Genomic DNA, 19328 nt, shown 5'->3' on the forward strand with positions numbered 1-19328 from the left:
GTTACTACTGCTCTACTGCAGAATGACTCGGCCCACTCTGTTGGCTTTTTGGTCACTCTGTCCTTGAAGCCCCTTTGCAGGGCCGACTGTCGTCCAGCGATCGCACACACACGGCACGTCGCGGGGAAGCCGCACTGCGTGTGCTTCTGCGTCCACCTGCTCGTGACCACGGAGATGCTCAAACACCATCACAAGGCCATCGAGCCCACGGTTTTGCCTTTGGGGCTGAGAGGCCGCGGCACACACGGTCTGGACACGCGGCCATAGATGCCACGTGGAGAGGAGAGGAAAAGCCACTCTTTCGGAAAACGGAGAATGAAAGTCAATTGTTCATCTGGATGTTTTCATTTATGACCGTGCTTGTAGAAAATATGCAGAAAAAGCATCTGGATGACTGATGGGCTTTCCCCCCTTACCTATTTTATTAAAATGTGCTATTGGCAGGGAATGTAACATATGGTGTAGTATAATAGATACAACGGCTCCAGTCACAGGCTGATTCTCACGCACACGATCTGGGGTGAGTTATTTTGTGTCTCTGCACCTTGTTTTCTTACACAAATCAAAAGCTTGGCCCCCGTACTTCCTCCCAGCTCAAACATTAAAACATTCAATGAAATCTAGAGCTCGGCTTACCGCTCAGATAGTATATTCCCTACTTCCAAGGATGAAGATGGTTTTATTTTTTTTTTACACCCATTGTAAAGGAAAAACTGTGTAAAAGACGTTAAATACTGAGGGCTTTCAGCTCGCCCTTCCCTCTTCCACATCACGACTGTGTTCCCCTGGCCTCCGTGTACAAACAGGAAGTGACTACACAGTTCCACTGAGGTGGAGAGATGAGTGACCACCACGTGGACTGAATCCCCTGGACGGCCCCCCTTCCTTTCTCCAGAGATGTGCGCCCGACCATGCCCACCCTGCGCAGCGTGTGCGCGGGGGGCCCCGGCCTGAGTGGCGGCTGGCAGCTGGAGTGCTGGAGGAGTAGGGGCGCCTTGCCTTGCTGGGGGTTCGATCTGCAGCTTCGCTCCACCACGTGGTGATGGCCCCACACAGAGCCACGGGTCTCACGGCATGGCCCCCCGATAAACCGCATCAGCGTCACCTGGGCATGCGACAGATGCCGACTCTCAGGTCCCGCATCCGCCCCGCAGAACCAGAACCTCTAAGGGGAGGGCCCAGTATTCCTCATTTTAATAAAATTTCCAGGTTAGGCTAATGCACACTGAAGTTTGAGACCCTCGAGCACGAAAGAGCATGCGCAGCATTTGGAATCTGACTCCGCTCCTTTCTGTGTGAACTCAGGTCAGTGACGTCACCTCTAGGGAGCCAGGGTCCCGGCCTGCAAACTGGGTACTCGAGGGAATGACACGAGGGTGTCCCACTGGCTCTTACTCCAAAATGCATCTCGGGACTTTCCGCCGGCCCTCCGTCCTGAGTCCTCGCTGCCAACCTCTCTCACCGACACGGCTTCCCGCCTCGGGTCTTTATAATCTCTTCATCGCAAAGCGATTGGAGAGGTCTTTTACAAGCATGAATCAGATTAAGTCAGAACCTTGCTTAGAACCCTCCTCGGGTTTCCCGCTACACTCAGAACAAAACCCAAACTCTGTGCCTGGCTCACAAGGTCCTGCGTCGCCTGCCGCCTTCCTGGGTTTCGGAACGTCGGCCACTTCGCCCTGTGACGTAGCCGCACTGGCTTCCCAGATGCACCTCAGACACATCGAGCGGTTCCCTGTCCCAGGGCCTCTGCACGTCCTCCCCGTGTGCCTGGGAGGTGCTTCCCCTCGAAAGGCGGGCCCTCGTGCAGTTCCGCGGTCCGTCCTGGGCGCGTCCCCCCGCGGCTACCTTACCCGCTGCTCCTGCTTATCATCGATCACATCTTCCTCATTATTTCCTTTGTCCCTCTTAACACAACCTGAAACGGTCTCGTTCACTTATTTGCTTCATAGTATATATGGCCTGTCTGCGTCTCGTAAAATGCAGACTCCCCGAGGTAGGGATTAGGCTCGCAGCCCTGGCGCCTGATGCTGCCGGCCATATGTTCGGCAATGAAAAAGAAATGTGTTGGATGAATTAATAATGTAGTAAAATCATTTTGGAAAATTTCCACCTCGAGCAACAAAGATCCATAGCATTTTACCCCTGCAAACACACAAACTTATTTTAATAAAGCTTTTCGGACTGAAAAAATGTCCGTAAGAGCCGAATAAAATTAGACGGCAAGTGGACGTCACGGCAGGAGGAGGCCGGGAAGCCGGGGCGGGGGGGCGAAGTTTCCTGTCTCACCCGGTTCGTTCTTCACACATCCCAGACGCGAGCAGCACCTGCTAACCTAAGGACACGCCCACGGGGGCCGCCCGCGGCGGGGGCATGTCCGTCACTGTGACGCGGGGGCCGCGGGGGCGACGGCGCCGTGGCCAGCCAGGTGAGGTCCGAGTGGAGAAGGGGGGGCGGCCGTCTCGCCAGGCCAGACCCGAAGCCGGCACCCCAGGGGCGGCCGCCCTGCAAGCGAGAGAGGCAGCGGCCTCGTCAGCTGGAGCCCGGGGTTCGCGAGCCCCGAGACGGCGCTTCTCAGTGTGGTGAGGGACTCGCGTCCACAGAGTGGGGACCGGGGTTCCTCTCTCCCCTCCTGTGATCGGCAGCAATGTTAACGATAATAACTCATGTCCATCTGTGGCCGAGGCAGATGGGTATTAGGAACTCGGCACTGGGAAAAGCCAGTGGAGACCAAAAAATGAGAGGAAAGAAAAAAAAAAAAGCCAAACACTTCGGTGTAATTAAGCTCCTTGCCGACGATGAGAACGATCCGGTGCTTTCCATGTCGCCGATACGCGAGCTGAGGAAAAACGAAGAGGCGAGCGTGGACGTGGGCGCCCAGTGCGGCGGAAATCCGGTCATCTGGAGGCTTCCGACACGGGCGGGGGCTGGCAGCTCGGGAGCCGGCGGGGTCACCCTCGCGGAGCTGGCTGGTTCCACTCTGCCCTCTTCCCCGCGCACCGCCGCGGACGGCCTCATTTACGAGGGAGCCACCGTTGGAAGCCAACTTTCATCTCCAGCACAGGACCCCTGAAAACCATCAATCACCTCCCTACTCGGGGCTGGGAGGCTCCGGGGAGGCCGACCCCAGGACGGAAGCTCCAGAAAATTCTTCTCTCAGCTCAGGGAAAAGGGCCCACTAGAAAGCACCAAGCCAGACCCTGGTGACAGGAATTTCTGTACCTTTTTAATACACCGAAAACATATCTCACAACCAACCGTGCAAGTGAAGACGACTTTGTTCAGTTGGTCGAGGAACTCAGAATAAAATTTGGGAACGACAGCTCCTGAGTCGAAAAGTCTGTTCCACTAATGAAGAGGAACCGAAATACTGGCTCCTTACCTGGGTGATTTCAGGTTGTCCCTCCTGGCAATAAGAAATAATTATCATGCTGGTGAGAAGCACCCTAAACACTTCGGGGCGGCGACTGCATCTCACCGAACAAACCTGCAAGCCTCACGTTTCTCCCCTCGGTGAACGGTGGCAACATTTGCTTTTCAACCAACCACGTCGAGTACCGACCACCACAGTTTAAGAAACTGCAAAGGAAAATATCGAGTCTGTCCTTTGGCCCGAGTAGAGTTAGTCTTTGTCGTTGTTGAAGAAAAATGAGCAATTAAAGAGGAGGAGAGATGTATTCGTACAACCGTATGTTGTGAAGAACTTTCTAGACCCAAGTGTGCTTTCCCACCCCACTACTCCTGGGCTACGTGAGAGGTTGGTGAGTCTGAATGCTGAGGGTCACGTGGGGGAGGTTGCTGAAGGTTGGCTGACTTTCTAACTCTCCACCCAGTTGCTGATCACGCCTCTAAAAGCCCTTACACGACCACCGAACAAGTCTGTGGCCATCGATTTGGAAGCATCGGTGAAAGAGACTTTTGTGGCATCAGCGACGCGAGAAATAAGGACATTGAAATCTTTCGCTACAATGTCTCCATACGGAACTACTCTCACCACTTTAATATGCTGGCTGATTATTGAAACCATCGTTGAACAATTATCGATCTAGAATATGTATTTTCAACACCCCGGGCAGATGGGACTCGGGCATGTTCCAGTTTGGCAGAAGTCAAGCCGGTCCAGTGAGATCTCCTTCTGGACTTCACAGGCTCAGCCCGACGGGGTTTGCAGGCTCAGCCCAACCGATTCCCGTGCGCTGGAGGTTTTGCGTTTATATGACGTCTGGAGCGATGCCGACGGTTAGATGGGGACGGGGGCGGCTGCACAGAAGGAGCCTTTGGGGTGAGAGATTTGTCACGCTCCGCTCTGATAAGAACTAAATTTGGACCGTGTGCATTTCGAAACTCATGGCACCGTGTGAAACGGCAGGCGAACGGGGCAGTTACAGAGAATTTGCACGAGCCCCACATCAGAACGCACATGAAGAAACGCACAGAGCTCAGCAAGCAGGCTGGGGGCGGGGCACGAACAAGACGCTTCCTGCATGAGGTCAACCGCAGAGGGACGGACGGCCCCTCCACAAGCCTGCTCATCCCCCAGCGCCTCCGCCTCATTTCTTCCTCCCCGTCAGTCCTCGCCTGGCCCCCACTCTCCACAGCCGGAACCCCACCCCACCCCCACCCCCCCGCCGCCACCCTGGGGAATGCGAAATCGGCAGCAAACAGAGGTTTTACACAGTCCTGTTTCAAGCAACCCTCCCGGCCTACGACTTGAACACCAAGAGGGGCCGTGGCGCTCCACATGCCCAGCTGCGACCCCGCACTCACCGTAGAAGGTCAGCTGTCCCCGGGCCACGTTTCTGCCTCTGGAATTTTCGGCCACGCACTCATAGACACCAGCGTCCTCTTGCTGGAAGTTGGGGATTTCGAGGATCCCGTTGGACTTGTGTCTCCTGGCCTTCCTCGCTATCGGCTTTCCGTCCGCCCTTCTCCAGATGATGGTCGGCACTGGGCTGATATGAGAAGAAGGGGGGTGAAGCGAGTCAGAGAAAACCGCGCTGCTGGTGACCCCCTGCCGCTCGCCCTAGGCGTCTCGGCCAGGCCCAGCGAGCGCCCGCCAGACATCAGCCATTCGCGCATCGCGGCGACGATTTTACCCACAGCCACGTCCCCACCATTATTATGCACTTAATGTTTTCCTTAAAGATCCTTCCTTAACCTCAAACGAGGTGATGTATCTCCTTTGCAATATTATCATGGAAAGAAAACCTGATTTTTCTGTGATTGCAGCGTTTTCTTCCTAGGACATCAGTTTGTTTTTTTCCTAAATTGTAAGTGTGAAAATAGAATTGTCCACACACCACTGTGAGGGATTCAAGGCGGCCGTGAATCCCTCCGCATCCCTCCCGAGTGAGGCCGGGCCCTCCTGCCCTTGAACCTGGCGGGTTCTCTGACCGCTCTGCCGGCTGAGATAAGGCGGAAGTGATGCTGTGTCTGTTTTGGGGCTCAGGCCATAAAAACGGGCAACTTCCACGTCCTGTCTCTTGGCCACTCTGCTTGGAAACCCACCAACTTATTGCAGGCCATGAGGAGGTGCTTTGGGGAAACTTAACTTAAAATAGCGAGATCGGAAAAGCAGCGACCTGTGAGGTCTTCGCGGGCTCTCAAGGTGTCTGTCACCCCCCAGCCGTAACTGACAGATCCCTTCTCTAGCTGCAGGAGGAGCATCGCTGAGCCTGCGGACGACGGCTGAGTGAGCTGAGCACAGCTTCGTAGACTGCCGTTTCCGGGGGCGGGGGAGAGATGCAATCATTCACTTATTTATTTTCCACAAAAACACACACAGAGAAGTAATTAGGGTAAAGACTTGCTAATCTTCTCTGGAAAACCTGAGATGGTGTTTAAAAAATTAAAGCCATCAACTCTACTATACTTGTTTTAGAAGAATCTGAGTTCACTAGACAGGCACGCTAACTCGAAACGCATACGGGCTCGATGCGAGGGGCATGGTGGGCGTCTTCGCGCTCGATGAGATGAACACATGCTGCGCTTAGACGTTGTCTTTCTGCTCTTAAGTGGGCGTTGATGATGCGTTTCGGCAGCCGGGTTGCACCCCAAATGTTTCTCTGTCGACTGGAGGAGCCTGATTTGGGTCTTTTGTTTTTTATTCGAGTGCCATTCAAGTCGCGTGAATAGAGTTTAATTTGTATCCCCCTGGAAGTGTGCACGACATAAATTTTGCTCTTTCTCTAGAGAAGATTTTGCAAGGTATCACCTTGTAGAGCTCGCCAAGCACATTCTTCACCTATCTGGTTACCTGCTCATCTTCGTCCCTGGATTGAGTTCACACACACCCCCCCCACACACACACCCACACACGCGCATGTATATATACATAGGTCTGTATGTAAAATAAGAAACGGGACCACGTTATGCTGTTTGGCGATCTGCTTTTTTCTCTGGAGTAAACCATGAGCGTCTTCTATGTCTTACACGTTGATTTACAACCGGGTTTCACTGTCTGCAGGGTGTTCAGTCCCACCCCTACGTCCAAATTCATTTAATGTGTAGGTTTTCGGGATATTAAAAGTGATCCCTGTATCGTTCTGCAGCTTACCCTGTAACAACTGAAAATACAGAAACCAAAAGAATCTCTCTCTGAGAGTAGAAAATAAAACAACGAAAAGAGAGGAAAATCTTTTTCTGTTACTGCTGTAAAACACAAAATTCACGACTCCTGTATTTTACGTGCTGAAACGGGTTGGAGAAAAGTTAGTGTTTTCGCCTTAGGTGACACTTAAACACAAGAAATGCGTGTTAGCTTCGCGGCAGAAGGTGGGGGTTGTGCCACCAGACGGAAGGGGCTGGGTGCCAGGTTCTCAAGCGTCTTTTAAGCACATAGGTGACCTGAAATTCCCATTTCAGGGGATAGCTTTAATCGTTTACGCCCAATGTTTTCTGCAAGGTTAATGGCGCAGCCTCCGCTGATCTGCTCCCCATTTCCCTCTGACAGAGACTCTGGGGCCGTCGGCTTAGCTAAGGACTGAATAATGAGGTCGTGAATAATTTCTCGACAGCTCCGTAAAATACAGACTCTCAGCCTGCCTACGTCTAGCCAAAATGCAAAGAAGAGACTGGTGATTTGAAAAAGAGAGTCAAGAAACACCCGATGCACCTCTATAAACTGGGGCTCAAAGGCAAGTGAGTCCACATCCTTCGGAAGAGTCGGCTCGAATGGACCTCCGAAAAGCGCCATCGTTTCTCTGCCACCCTGGGCCAGACGGAGTGCACATTTCGGGTCATCATCACCCTGTCTCAGAATTACCCATACCCCTCTCCTTTGCGGCCACGTCAAAGGTGGCGGCCTCATCCTTCACGTGCCATGACACGTCCCCTCTCCGTGGTGAGCGGACGGGAATTCAGAGTTACAAAGAGCGAGGCTTGCTTTCCGGTCACCTCGGAACCGTCCCCGTGAACAGTGCAAGGAAAACTCCACACCTGCCGGGGAGAAGGGGGCGTGGGGGGGAGGACAGGGACTTACTTCCCCAGGGCGAAGCACTCCAGCCTGGCTGTGCCACCTTTAGCCGTGGAGACCGTTTCTGGAAACTGCACTTCTATTTTGGGCTCGTATTCACCCATCACGCCTGCGAACAGAAAGAAGGATCTGAGTCTCGGGGCTGCTGTGGCTACGTACACACGTGTCCCGTGCACGCCGCGCCTCACTGCGTGTACAGCTCACGACTTCGTGTAAAGCGGGCCACGTCTCCGATGGCCGGGAGTCACGGCTGCTGCCCGAGTGAGTCACTGCGAGGGGAAATGTGTGTCACGGTGCCCCCCATCCGCCGAGGAGTCGCTTCTCGGACACATTGTGTTCAGGTAGTCACGCAAAAATAAAAAATGAAAGGGGAATAGAGTCCCAAGCAGGAAAACCACATCGATTATTTTTTTTGACACATACTGCAGAAAGACTTTATTTAAAGAAAAAAATACTTTCATGCTTCATTATGTCTGTGTAAGAAAAAAACGTGTAATCAATTTGTGGCCGCGGATTACTTTAGCTTTCACTTCCCAGCCAATCTGAATCAATCACAAATCAAGATTGATGGGTAACGTTGCTATCGGTATCTTTATTCTGAACCAATATAAAGCGATCGCCAGGAAGCTGATCCGGAAAACACCTCTCAAGCCATACCCGTTTGGTCAGTGACAGGCTCGCCTTGAAGGTCACAGCCTCCCATCTGCCCACACCTGAAAAATCACCGGTGTGACCAGGACGACATCACGCCGCAAACGCGCTCCGCGACCAAGAACTTCGGCACCTCTCATCGCCGCGTTCCCGACCCCAGCGCTGACCACTCTCCACGCGTCTCAACACGTCGATTTCGAGCCGATCCCTAGTCACTTTCCATGGTGTGTGGTTCAGCTGTGCCAGCGTCAGGGGCGGGGGCTTCCCGCTTCACCGGAAACCGGCATTGCCCTTCGGGCTTCCTGCGGGAGGGAGAGGCGCCTGGGGCCTCGGGGGGAGAGGCTGAGCGCGGGGAAGGGCTGGGGACCGCGGGTGGCAGAGAGGCATGGTTCCACCCATCGCGGAGCAGCGACCCCGCCCTCTGCAGCGTCGGGGTTCGGGCAACAGCAAGGGGTTCCGTTGGAGTGAAAGTGACAATGACAACAAGAACGCCACCGAGCGTCAGAGGGCGCCGCGGCTGGGCTGCGTTTGCTCCGAGACCCAGCTCATGAGTGCCGAGCTGACTATGGCCGTTTCTTTTCTTTCACTGGGTGACATGGGGCATTTGGAAGGGACCCCGGAGGTCATCGGGGGAGCCATCGGCACCTTGGCATTGTAGGGCACGCTTCCCCACAGGGCTGCTACTTAATTACTTAGCTGGCGACCTCATCTCAAAGGGATCGCACCCCCCGCCCCCATTAAAATCGCAGTTCCAATCGGTCCCTTTGAGAAGCTGGGCTGTCATCTCCAAGGGCCGGGAACGACGCCGCGAAGCCGGACTGAGACACGCCCGGAGGCGGAGCCGTCCTCCCTCGGCGGCCTCGCGCCGCGTCCTCTCCGCGTCCGCCCCAAAGTGGCCGTTCGCACACAACTGCCGAACTCGCTACCGACGGCCCGTGCTCTCGGCTCGTCACCCCGCATCTCAGACGTGCGGCTCTGGGCGAGGCAGGCTCAGCGCCCACCGCCCACCGGCACCGCTAAGTCCGACCGCGCAGGCCCGGCCTCAACCCCTCCTCCAGACCCTCCGGGCGCCCGCTCTGCTGACGCCGCCTTTGCATGGCCAGGAAGTACCAACACCTCTTCGCCTCAGTTCTCTCTGTTCCCCACTTCTTCACACGTGTGCGCGCACACACACACACACACACACCGAGGTATAACTCACAAACCAAAAAGTTGAGGGACCTTAACTGTACAATTCAACGGTTTTTAGTACGTGTGCTGAGCTGTGCAACCATCACCACCATCCGGTTTCAGAATGTCCCTGTCGCCCGAATAAGAGCCCTCGTGTCCGTCTGCAGTTACGCCCACGCCAGCCCCTGCCCCAGGAACCCGGGGGCCCCCTGCCGCCCTCGCTGGGCGCTGCACACGCAGAGTCACACGCTGTGGGCGCGCTGCCGCGGCCCCCGCGAACTCCGGAGGTTCGCCCACGCTGCAGGCGGCCTCCGTGGGTCCCCCGTTCTTGCTGCTGGATGGCACCCCCGGGCGGGGGCAGGCCACTCACTCGGCCACTCGCTGGCTGTGCGAGCTTCCCCGGGCACCCCTCACGGCGACGCCGCGGGCTCAGAGCAGAGCAAATTCCTCTCGCGGTTCCGGCGGCTGCGGGTCGCGCGCACGGGTGTCCACAGGGCTGTCCCTCTGAGACCGGGCGGGGAGCCGCTCCCCGCCTCTTCCGGGCTTCGGGGGTGGCCGCCGGCCCTTGGCGTCCCGCGGCTTGAGGCTGTGTCACTTCGACCTCGGCCTCGGCCGTCACACGCCGTCCTCTGTGCGTGTGCACCGCGGTCCTCCTTTAGGGACGTCCGTCACGTTGGATGACAGACGGACCCTACGCCAGGGACCCCGTCGGCACGAATCGCACCCGCGCGGGCCCCGTGCCACGCGAGGCCACGGCTGCGGCTTGCGGCTGGAACGCGGACGCGCCTCCCCAGGCGATCGGGCCGCCTCCGCCTGGGCTACGGCGAGCGGCGCTTCCGCGGACGCCGGCGTGCGCGTGCGCGTGTGCGTGCGCGTGCGCGTGGTCCGGTCCTGCGCGTTCTCCGCGGCGTGACGTGGGCGGCGCCACTCTCACTTTGCGTCTCGGCGCACGCGACGCCCCCTCGAGGTGCGTCCCGACCGCCCCGCCGGAGCGCGGCCGCTCCTGTCGCTCCCTGCTAACAAGCGCCCGGCTTCCCTGACGTTCACGACAGCGTTTGCTCCTCCTCCGCGCGGGCGCTGCGAACCTGTCTCCCGTCTCGGCCGAGAGCAACGTCCCCGTCTTTCTCACGGCGCCTCCAGCTTCCGCCGCTGCCTGTTCACGCAGTAGGCGCCCGGGACAAACCGCCGGCCGCACGCGCTCTGCACACGGCCTGGCGCCGCTCACACGGCGCCCCCGCCTGCCGCGATCACCTCCTCAGGGAAGGGGGCTACTTCCGATTTTCCTGCATCCTTCATAGATCCCAGCCCGGCACCAGGCACATGGGGAGAAAATCCTGATGGACAGGAATTCGTGGAATGGAGGAAAAGATGGAGGAATGCGGGCTCTCAGTCCATGACGAACAGTAGCCGTTAGGTCAAACACGCACTTCCTTCCGGCCACGGGAGTCATGCTGAAGCGTCGTCACGGTTTCCCGTGTGGCTCACGCAGTGGGGATCATACTTCTCTACAACGAGCTGCGTGGGTTGTTTATGTGACGTCCGGGTTGGCGGGTTGTTTACATGGCCATCAGAGCGACGTCCGGGTTGGGACACAGTGATCTAGGTTCGCAGCTGTCAAGACGCCAGAGACCGTCCTCAGGAATGACGCGGACAGATCTGTGCGCATAACACTGGCTTCGGGACACAGAGAGATGGACCAGACACGGGAAAGCGTGGCTTTTGCTGCTGTCGAAAGGATGTTCGTTAATATAAAGATCGTCTTTATTTGCTAAAGTCATAAAACATGAAGGAAGCAATTTTCTTCGACTGTATAGGAACATTTTCACGACACCTGTGAGCTGTTCCAATTCATTCGTTTGCATCTGGCGCAGGCTACATTTTTATTTGACTATTTCTTTAATTTTAACTATTTTGGCCTTTATTTTTGACATTAAATTTTAAAAGCTGTGGCCTTTAATTTTTCTTTTTTATGAAACAAAAGCCGCGTAAACAGAACTGCCTTTTTCCAGCCATTTCTCTGACCACCTGGTACACTTCGCCTGCAGCTGTTCTGCCGATTCACAGGATGTTAGGCAAACGGAGCGCGCCCCGGCCCCACTTCCGCACCTTCAAATTACGCGAATGCGCACATGGGCCGAACGGCCGCCTGGCCGCGTCTACGCGGCCAAGAGGAAGCGGAGGAGCGACCGGGACGTGGCCGGGGCCCGCGGCACAGGCTCTCAACCCCTTTCCCTTCCTCCCACATGAGATGCACAATTTGCCTGTAGGGACGACGCTCACTGCCAGTTCTCAACAGAGACGCCGACGCCCACACTTTTCTGCCTTACACATAAAGTCTCGACTCATGAAAACGCACTGCCAATGTTTTCTACTTTTCGGAGTACGAGAACCGCCGTGGTAACAGTGAAATTACAGCACGTGCAATTCCACGCGTCGGAGGCCTCAGGAGTCAGGGGCTCAGCGAAGCCTGCGTTCCGGCAAACCACGTCGAGGCACAGTCACCTGACACCAGCCGTGAGCCGGGCACCGTGCCTGGCAGTGTGGGTAGCAGAGGCCCGTCACCTTCGCAATGCGTGCGGTTGACTTTCTCAGCATGTTGCACAGGTAAGTGGGATACGCTGGCAGTGACTGTTCACGGAGTGAGCGCAGGGCTGGCTTCCTGGTGGCCACGTGGCTAGAAAGTGCTAGGTGCTTTTCCTAAACCAGGGGTTCTCAGGCCCTGAGTCACCTGGAGGGCTCGAGTTTCCAGTTTAGCGAGGTGAGTGGGAGCCCAGGAATCTGCAGTTCTCACGAGTTCCCGGACGAGGTTAACGCTGCTGGGAAATACACTCTAAGAGCTTCTGTCCTCGCCATTAGATGCCGAGCCAAAGCGAGATGTCTCACCTGACCCCGACGGTCACGTCCTAGGGGCTGGTCCCCGGAAGAGCAGTAGTGACAAAGGCCCCCCGGCCTCCGGGCCATCGACAGCCTGGATTCTGCGGATGGCCTTGTGGCCATGACTGTCCCCTTTCCGAAGCCTGGAAGACAGTGAAGCCTGACGCCAATGCCTGTAAGAACCCGGCATTTAGCAAACTAGGCGGCGAATTACAGGGAGTGACAGAGGCGTGGGCCACGCGCCACGCTCGCCGCAGCAGGGTGCTCTGCGGGCTGCAGGAGGCGGGCCTGCACCTGCCCGCACCGGGACCCCTGCTCGCTCGGCCAGACCACGGCGGCCTTACCAACGCCCGCCGAGTTGGGTGTCTGCTCAGAAAAAGAAACCGCCAACGTTATCTTAAGCTCCCGCGTTGACTTTCTCGAGGCATATGATGTGCATTCCGTCAACCTAAACTACTCGGAAATATCAGATTCGTTATACAGATTTGTTCCTTTGGCTGAGTTTACTGTTTTTCCCTTAAAAAAAAAAAACTCTTTTTGCCCCGGGTTGAAGGGGACAGGGGGGTCTGGGGGACCGGCCGAGGAATCTCTGCCACTCTCCCCACCTGCCGTAGGCGATTCCTGCTGCGCGTCGGCAGGAAAGGTCCCCCCAGGAGCGAGCCGGGGCCTGAGCAGAGGGGCGGGGACGCCGTGGGACGCAATTCTCCCCAAAACGCGGGGCTTCACTCTGGCCTCAGAAAACCACGTGACGTGAACACGAACCCTACAGTTGGACCTCGGCCAAACCCGCATCTCTTCCCCTCCTTCTCGGTTAGCGAAGCGCAGAGACTCCTGGAGGCCGAGTCCTGCAAAGCGAGCGCGACCACGCGGCCCGCCCGCTGGGACAGCCGCGCTCCGGAGAAGTCCTGGGGAAGTCTTCCAGGAGCTTCCAGCTTGGGAAATTAATTATACGGTTGTCTGTTGTTAAGGGAAATGAAGCCAACCTCTGTCTTCTTGCAAGGAAGTACTTCTACACTCGTCCCACTAAAAAGTCCTCATACTGAGTTGAACCAAACACTCTCTCCCTCTAACTTGTACATGTCGGTCCTAGCCCGGGTTGTCGGGGCCACCAAGAACGCGTCTTTCGACAGACGGCCTTCAGGCATTTCAAGGTATTAAGGTGTTGCCAGGGATTGGCTACATTTCTCTGTAAAAGGACAGACAGCAATGATTTTGCTCAGGTTTTTTGAGCCGTACAGTCTGCTAGGGCTGAACCCTCCCACGGCCGCTGGCAACGGCCATAGACACTATGTGAACAAATGGGCGTAGCCATGTTCCAATAAAACTTTATTTACAAAAATGGTAGTGGGCTGTATTTTCCCCTTAAGCCCTAGCTGGCTGGCCCCAGGCTTAGAGAAAAGGGGGGAAATAGCCAAGTTTGGGAGCGTTGAACAAATCAACAAGCTATTGGAACAACGCGGCCTCAGCGAGCCTGCTGGAGGGTGGGCCGCTTACAAGAGAAACGTCGGTCCCCTGTATCGGCAATCACTAATTACAGAGAATGTGATGAAAAACAAGCTACCCTTTACAATAGCAGCAACGATGGCAGAGAATCTAGGAATTCACCCCAAATGCCCGACATTTCTGTGGAGGAAAAAAATTAAACCGTCCACAGAGGCGGGCAATGGGCGGGGCTGGGCTGCAGGCCGGGGAGCTCCCGTCTTCGGGATCAATGCGGTTTACCAGTTGCCCAGAATTCTTTTCCCCCCTCTGGGGTCAGCCAGCCCCTGACCAAAGTTCAGGCTCATTTCCAAGGCCAGGCCGGCTCCCCGTGCACCCGGGCTGCAGCTTGCGCATCGCCTCCCCCTATCTCGGTGGCCCTTAGCATGAGTGACCATTAAACGAGCCGGCTTTGGTCCTCCGCTGTCCCCAGTACGGCCCGCTCTTACTTGAGACCGCAGTTCGGAGGCTCGGCCAGGCTGTAATTCCTGAGAATGCGGACTGTTGCACCCCGGTGACAAATGCACGTCAGGTACTCTGCGAATACGTGTTGGTTAAACGCACGATCAGACGCACGTTCCACGTCACTATTCTACGCCGGACGCCTCTCCTTCTTACTTTCATTTCACATCTGTCTGTAAGAGTGTGTGTGTAAATGTGTGTGTTTAATTCAGTTCAATAATTCCAATAAAGAATAAAACTTTAGACCTTCTACTAATTTGGATTTCTCTGACTATAGGCTCCCAGGGGCGGAGATAATGTCTTTTTTTTTTTTCATAGCGTACCACACACGAGTACTTAGCAGATGCTTCCTCAACTGATGAGCTAAACGGCCATCCGAGGCCCCTGGTCCCCGTGGACCTGAGACGGAGGTCCACACATGACCGCCAGTACTCAGCTCACCAGCCTTCGCGACATCTGAAGCCGTCAAGGTGCTGTTAAGTCAGATTTCCAGTTTAGCAAAATATCTCACATCCTCTAGTCATTTAGATGTTCGTCTCGCCAAACCGGCTTTACACGCGCAGATCCTCAAATCCGATGCTGCTAGAGAATTTAACGCCCGACAGACTGGCTGTGACGAAGCCACGCGAAAGTCGCAATCAGAAGTGACAGTAAAATAAGGTGCTTTGGTACAAACTCGCGATCTTCAGCAACATAAAATTACGTCTACGTGACAGGCACGTCTCCCCCCTCTCCCCCCCCCCCCGCCAGTCCAAAGGCGAGGTCACGCATGAAAGGTCGTAGGTCGGGGTTACGACCCAGAGGAGACCCTCCTCACGGCTGGGTTCTGATCTGACCACTGGGCTGACGACATGGCCCGCAAACACCGGCCATCAGCGCCCCCTGGAGGGAGCCGCCCGGCCTGGGGCGCTATAGGGAGGGAAGACGGAGAATGGGTGGCCCTGCTGTGACAGAGGGCGCGCTGGACCGCGTCGGCGACGGCACATGCGGTTCCCAGCGGGGCCCCCGCCGCGCTCCGCCTGACTCCCGGTGACCTTCGGGGCTGCAGGCGGCGACTCGCAGTCCAACTCAGGACATCGCCTGGCTGCGAGGACACCAGGCTGGATGCCCCGTCCCGTCCGGGCCAGAAACTCCGCTGCGCCCTCCCACTTGGCGGTCTGCGTGGGCGGCCGCGGTGGAGACGGGTGTGCGGGCTTCAGCCCCACCTTGCGCCTGGCGCCCCGTGCGGCCACCAGCGCGAGCAGTCGCGGGGCGATGACGTCGTCGGGTGTCTCCTCACGGAGCGGCGTCGACAGGAATGCCACCTTCCTTCCGGAACAGCTTCTTGGCCCGTAGTCTCCTCCCCTCGTCCCTCCAGACAGGAGCCAGGGAGCGACCCTGCTTGTGCTTTGTGACAGAGTCCGAGTGACCATTTTATGTTCTCGGGCCTAAATGGGAAAGACAGACTGCGAGTTCTCACTGGGCAACTCTCATGGAAATTAAGAACGAATGGGCATTAATTGCTGAAGAACAAGATCCTTAGTCGACCACTTTGGTGATAAAAGGCTCTAACAGAAAGTGTTGGTCATCTCTGTGAGGAGACATAGTACAAGGCAAGGCGGCCGCCGACTCGAGGTGTGCGGGGTGACTCTCGGGGCCCCGTCTGAAACCTTGTTCCTTTCTCTGCAGCGGCGACCCCCTTCGGCCATGCCCTGCTGCTCTGAAGTCAGCATTTCACTGTGTGGGGTGTACGATTCGCTGGAATGGGGAACAGCACCAGACACGTTGCCGCGAGCAAGTCCTGCGCAGAGGCCAGACGGGCTGTATCTTTACATAAGTCTGCACCAAGTGCCAGGGGAGCCCATCTGTTACAAAAGTCTCCGCGCCCTCAGGTCTGGAGAAAGAGCAGTGATAGCGTCCAACAGAGCTGGTCCCTTGCCTACCTTAGGCTTTAAACCGATAAGGTTTTTCACATTTATTTAACAGAGTTCAGCTTAATCCAACGTATTAATTCAGCACTTGCCATGTGGCAGGTGCTGGGCCCTTGGACAAGGTCGGATGGCACCTCTGATCTGTGTCGCATCACGGGGTCACTGGTGTGGGGGACGGCAAGCTGACAGGGACCCAGAATCGTCCCAGATGAATCCTCTGATGGAGGGATGGCCCAGGAACCACAGAACGAAGACGTCTCCTGTTGCTGAGGGAGAAGTCACGCTTTGGCTTTACGAATACTGAAAGAAGTCGTATCCTGCACTGTGCCCTTCTAAGCCTGTTGGTAAAGCCGTTTCGGTAAATGACATTCCCATAAACCCAGCTGCTGTGCCAGAAATCTACGTGTCATCCTCGATTTGCTCCTCCAACGTCCGCGTGTGGGTGAGTCGCCTTGGCCTCGCCCGCCTGCAAGGGACTCCCGGCTCCAGCCACGCCCCGCCCCTCTACTGCCGCTGCCCGGCTGCGGCTGCCCGCGTCTCCCACCCGCGTCTGCGCCCACTCCCAAAGCCTACTTCCACGCAGCAGCCAGGCAGCTTTTCAAAAAAGCTCACATGACTCTCTTGCATCAAATCCTCCAAGGGCTTCTCATCACACTTGAAATCAAACCCAGGCTTCCCTCCGTGACCTCCGAGATCCGTTCTGACCTCGGCTCACACCGCCCTGCGGGCCGCTCACGACACCGGAGCCACGCTCGCTCTCCGGGCCCCGCCGTGTGCTGCGTGTGTGGCCCTGGCCTCAGGGACTTTGTGCGGGACGTCGGCTCGGCCTGCAAGGCCCCTCGCTCCGCTGTCCGCAGGACTGACTTCCTCTCGTTCGGGGCTCGGTCCGTACGTCCCCTCGTCAGACAGGCTTTTCAGGACAACCCTGTGACGGCGGCGGCCCACACCGCCGGGCCTCTGCGCGACCGTGCTGATTGATCTTCTGACCAGCTAAGAGAATCAGAGTCTTGTTTTCGTTTGGTGTGTTTGTTTTCGCCGGTGCCCTCGGGGAGAAGGCTAGCATCTGACGGGGGCTTTGTTGTTCCCATTCATTGGCACCCAGAGTCGTGATTGTCACACAGCGAGTGCTAAATAAAACATGTTAAATGCACGAATAAATGAATGATTGATCAAAATCTACGTGATTTGCTCAAAACCCCACCGTGTGGCCCACGCCGTGGACACGCTCAGACCCCCACACAGGTGGCGTGTCTGCAGCTGTCCCGTGCCAGGGGTCAGGGCCACACCCGCACTTGGCACACAGCTCCTTCGGCGCCAGGAGAAAGAGGAGACGATCCAGAGGAAAGCCTGAGTTCCGGGCTTGAACGGGCCAAGTTTTTTCTTCTAACACTCGGGAAAGCGGTGACATAGAGCGACGGAAAGGGCCATGCGAGGAACTGATAGGCGGGGCTCTGGGGTCAGCGGGGCCGGGGGCCCAGCGTGCGTCTGGGGGCCACCTCTCCACCCGCTGCAGGGACTTGGGGTTTATAATGCACCACGTCAGAGCCCTGCTCCTTCACCTGTCAGGTAGAAGGCAGGATGCTCCTCCTACCACTGCTGGGGTTCGAGGGAGATGCTCCAGGTGCAATTCTGAACACCCAGCAACGAGTTAGCGCCTGCTGAATGCTTGTTACTGACATTCGCAGCTGACAGCTTCCTCATCCTGCTCGTGACGGGAGGTTCAAGTGTGCACTTGCTGGGACACGGATTGGAAAAGGATTGAACTTGAACACGTAAACCATGACCGCCTAAATCACCGCGTCGGCCATGACCTAAGCGCTTAATTCTTGGTCCTCACTCACTCAGCGGGTATTTGCTGACCATCTGCTCCGTGTCGGGCACAACACGTGGGGCCGGGGACACAGGGCGGTGAGTTTACAGTTGGGGAGACGGCAAAACACACGGGGGCTGGGACACTGGGTAGGGCTCTCGGACCAGGACACAGCCCGGCCGGGAGAAGGGGTCAGCCGGACACGACTTCTTGGAGAAAATGGCATATTCGAAAACTCTGGAACGATCAGTCTGAGTTAGTCAAGGGACTAAGCACGGGAGAAGCATGTCACAAAGAAGGGACTCATGGGGGGTGGGGGGAGGCGTGGGGGGCCAGGCGAGGCGGGCTAAGGTCCACCTTAAACAGCACGTGGTCCGTGAGCACATGCGGCCAGGTCGCCCATCCAGGTAATTCGGGTGAAATCCACCTGCTTTCCTGACATGGTCTCACGAGCGTGCGGGGCATTGAAACTCACGTCCGCAGTTCACCTGGACGGCCCTGCACCACACTACGCGGGGAACTATGCCTTCGGTGTCCTAGGTCCAGACACTACGTGGATAATTTAAAACCTCTTTCTGGACACCGGTAACTCAATTACTTGGAAATGACGGATCACCCAATGGTTCGACCTCCCGCTTCATTCTGCCTGCGTACACAGTTTCCGCGGAAAAGAAACGAGAAATAGATTCCTTTGTTATTTATATTCGCCCAAACCCACATTCCATTCCTGCTGAGATTAGCAATTAGATTTCTAATTAGTTTTCCAAAACAGATTCTCGGGTTTGTTTGTTACACAAGTGAAGAAAACACGAATACCAAAATGTGCAAAGTGTGAAGTTTTTCCTAAGTGTGACTTAGACGATAAAGCTCTGTGTGCCAATAACACCCCGACTTCCCGCACTGCACCTGTGGTCACGGGGGCCAGAACGCGCCACGTGCCTTGGAAGACTCACCGTCATTTCTCAGGATCAGCGGCGTGGGTGGCCCCAGGACCTGGTGGTTCGTCACCGCATTGGTGACCACACAGGTGTAATTCCCGACATCGGACTTCTCTACTTTGGCGATGTACAGGTTCCCAGTCTCCTGAGAGACGAAGCGCCGGCTATCCTGGTAGGAAGGAGCCTCGTTGAAGAGCCAGGCGTAGCTCAGATCTGAAAGCCAAAGAGAGGACATCACTGGAGTGCCCCCCACGCGGGCGAAGGAGATGGTCAAGCGAGATGTGCAAGCCGTTGCCCACAGGTTCCTCTCCAGCTGCTAAATAAATATAAACAGGGGTCTTCACAGCCCCCTAACGCAGCGGTCCCCCAGCTTTGTGGCACCAGGGGCTGGTGCTCCTGTGAGCATCTAACGCCTGATGACCTGAGGCGGAGCCGAGACGGTGATGCTGGCACTGGGGAGCAGCTGCAGATGTAGGCGAAGCTTTGCTCTCTGGCCCGCTGCTCACCTCCTTTGTGACCCGGTTCCCAACAGGCCGCAGACCAGTACCAGTCTGCGGCCC

General features: G+C 56.4%; 1 protein-coding gene across 10 annotated transcripts in view; it reads right to left on the reverse strand.

Annotated features, from left to right (window-relative positions):
• The window catches only part of CNTN4 (contactin 4), a 637177-nt gene that overhangs the window by 115651 nt on the left and 502198 nt on the right, over positions 1 to 19328 (reverse strand). For all 10 annotated transcript variants that reach the window (XM_036220058.1, XM_036220057.1, XM_036220056.1 and 7 more), the window contains 3 exons: positions 18784 to 18981; positions 7481 to 7583; positions 4768 to 4952 (listed from right to left, as the gene is read on the reverse strand). In XM_036220058.1, coding sequence (XP_036075951.1) covers positions 4768 to 4952; positions 7481 to 7583; positions 18784 to 18981 — 486 coding nt within the window. The remainder of the gene's footprint in view (positions 1 to 4767; positions 4953 to 7480; positions 7584 to 18783; positions 18982 to 19328) is intronic.

The sequence above is a fragment of the Rousettus aegyptiacus genome, unplaced genomic scaffold (assembly GCF_014176215.1).
Source record: "Rousettus aegyptiacus isolate mRouAeg1 unplaced genomic scaffold, mRouAeg1.p scaffold_m13_p_4, whole genome shotgun sequence".
Taxonomy (NCBI): Eukaryota; Metazoa; Chordata; class Mammalia; order Chiroptera; family Pteropodidae; genus Rousettus; species Rousettus aegyptiacus.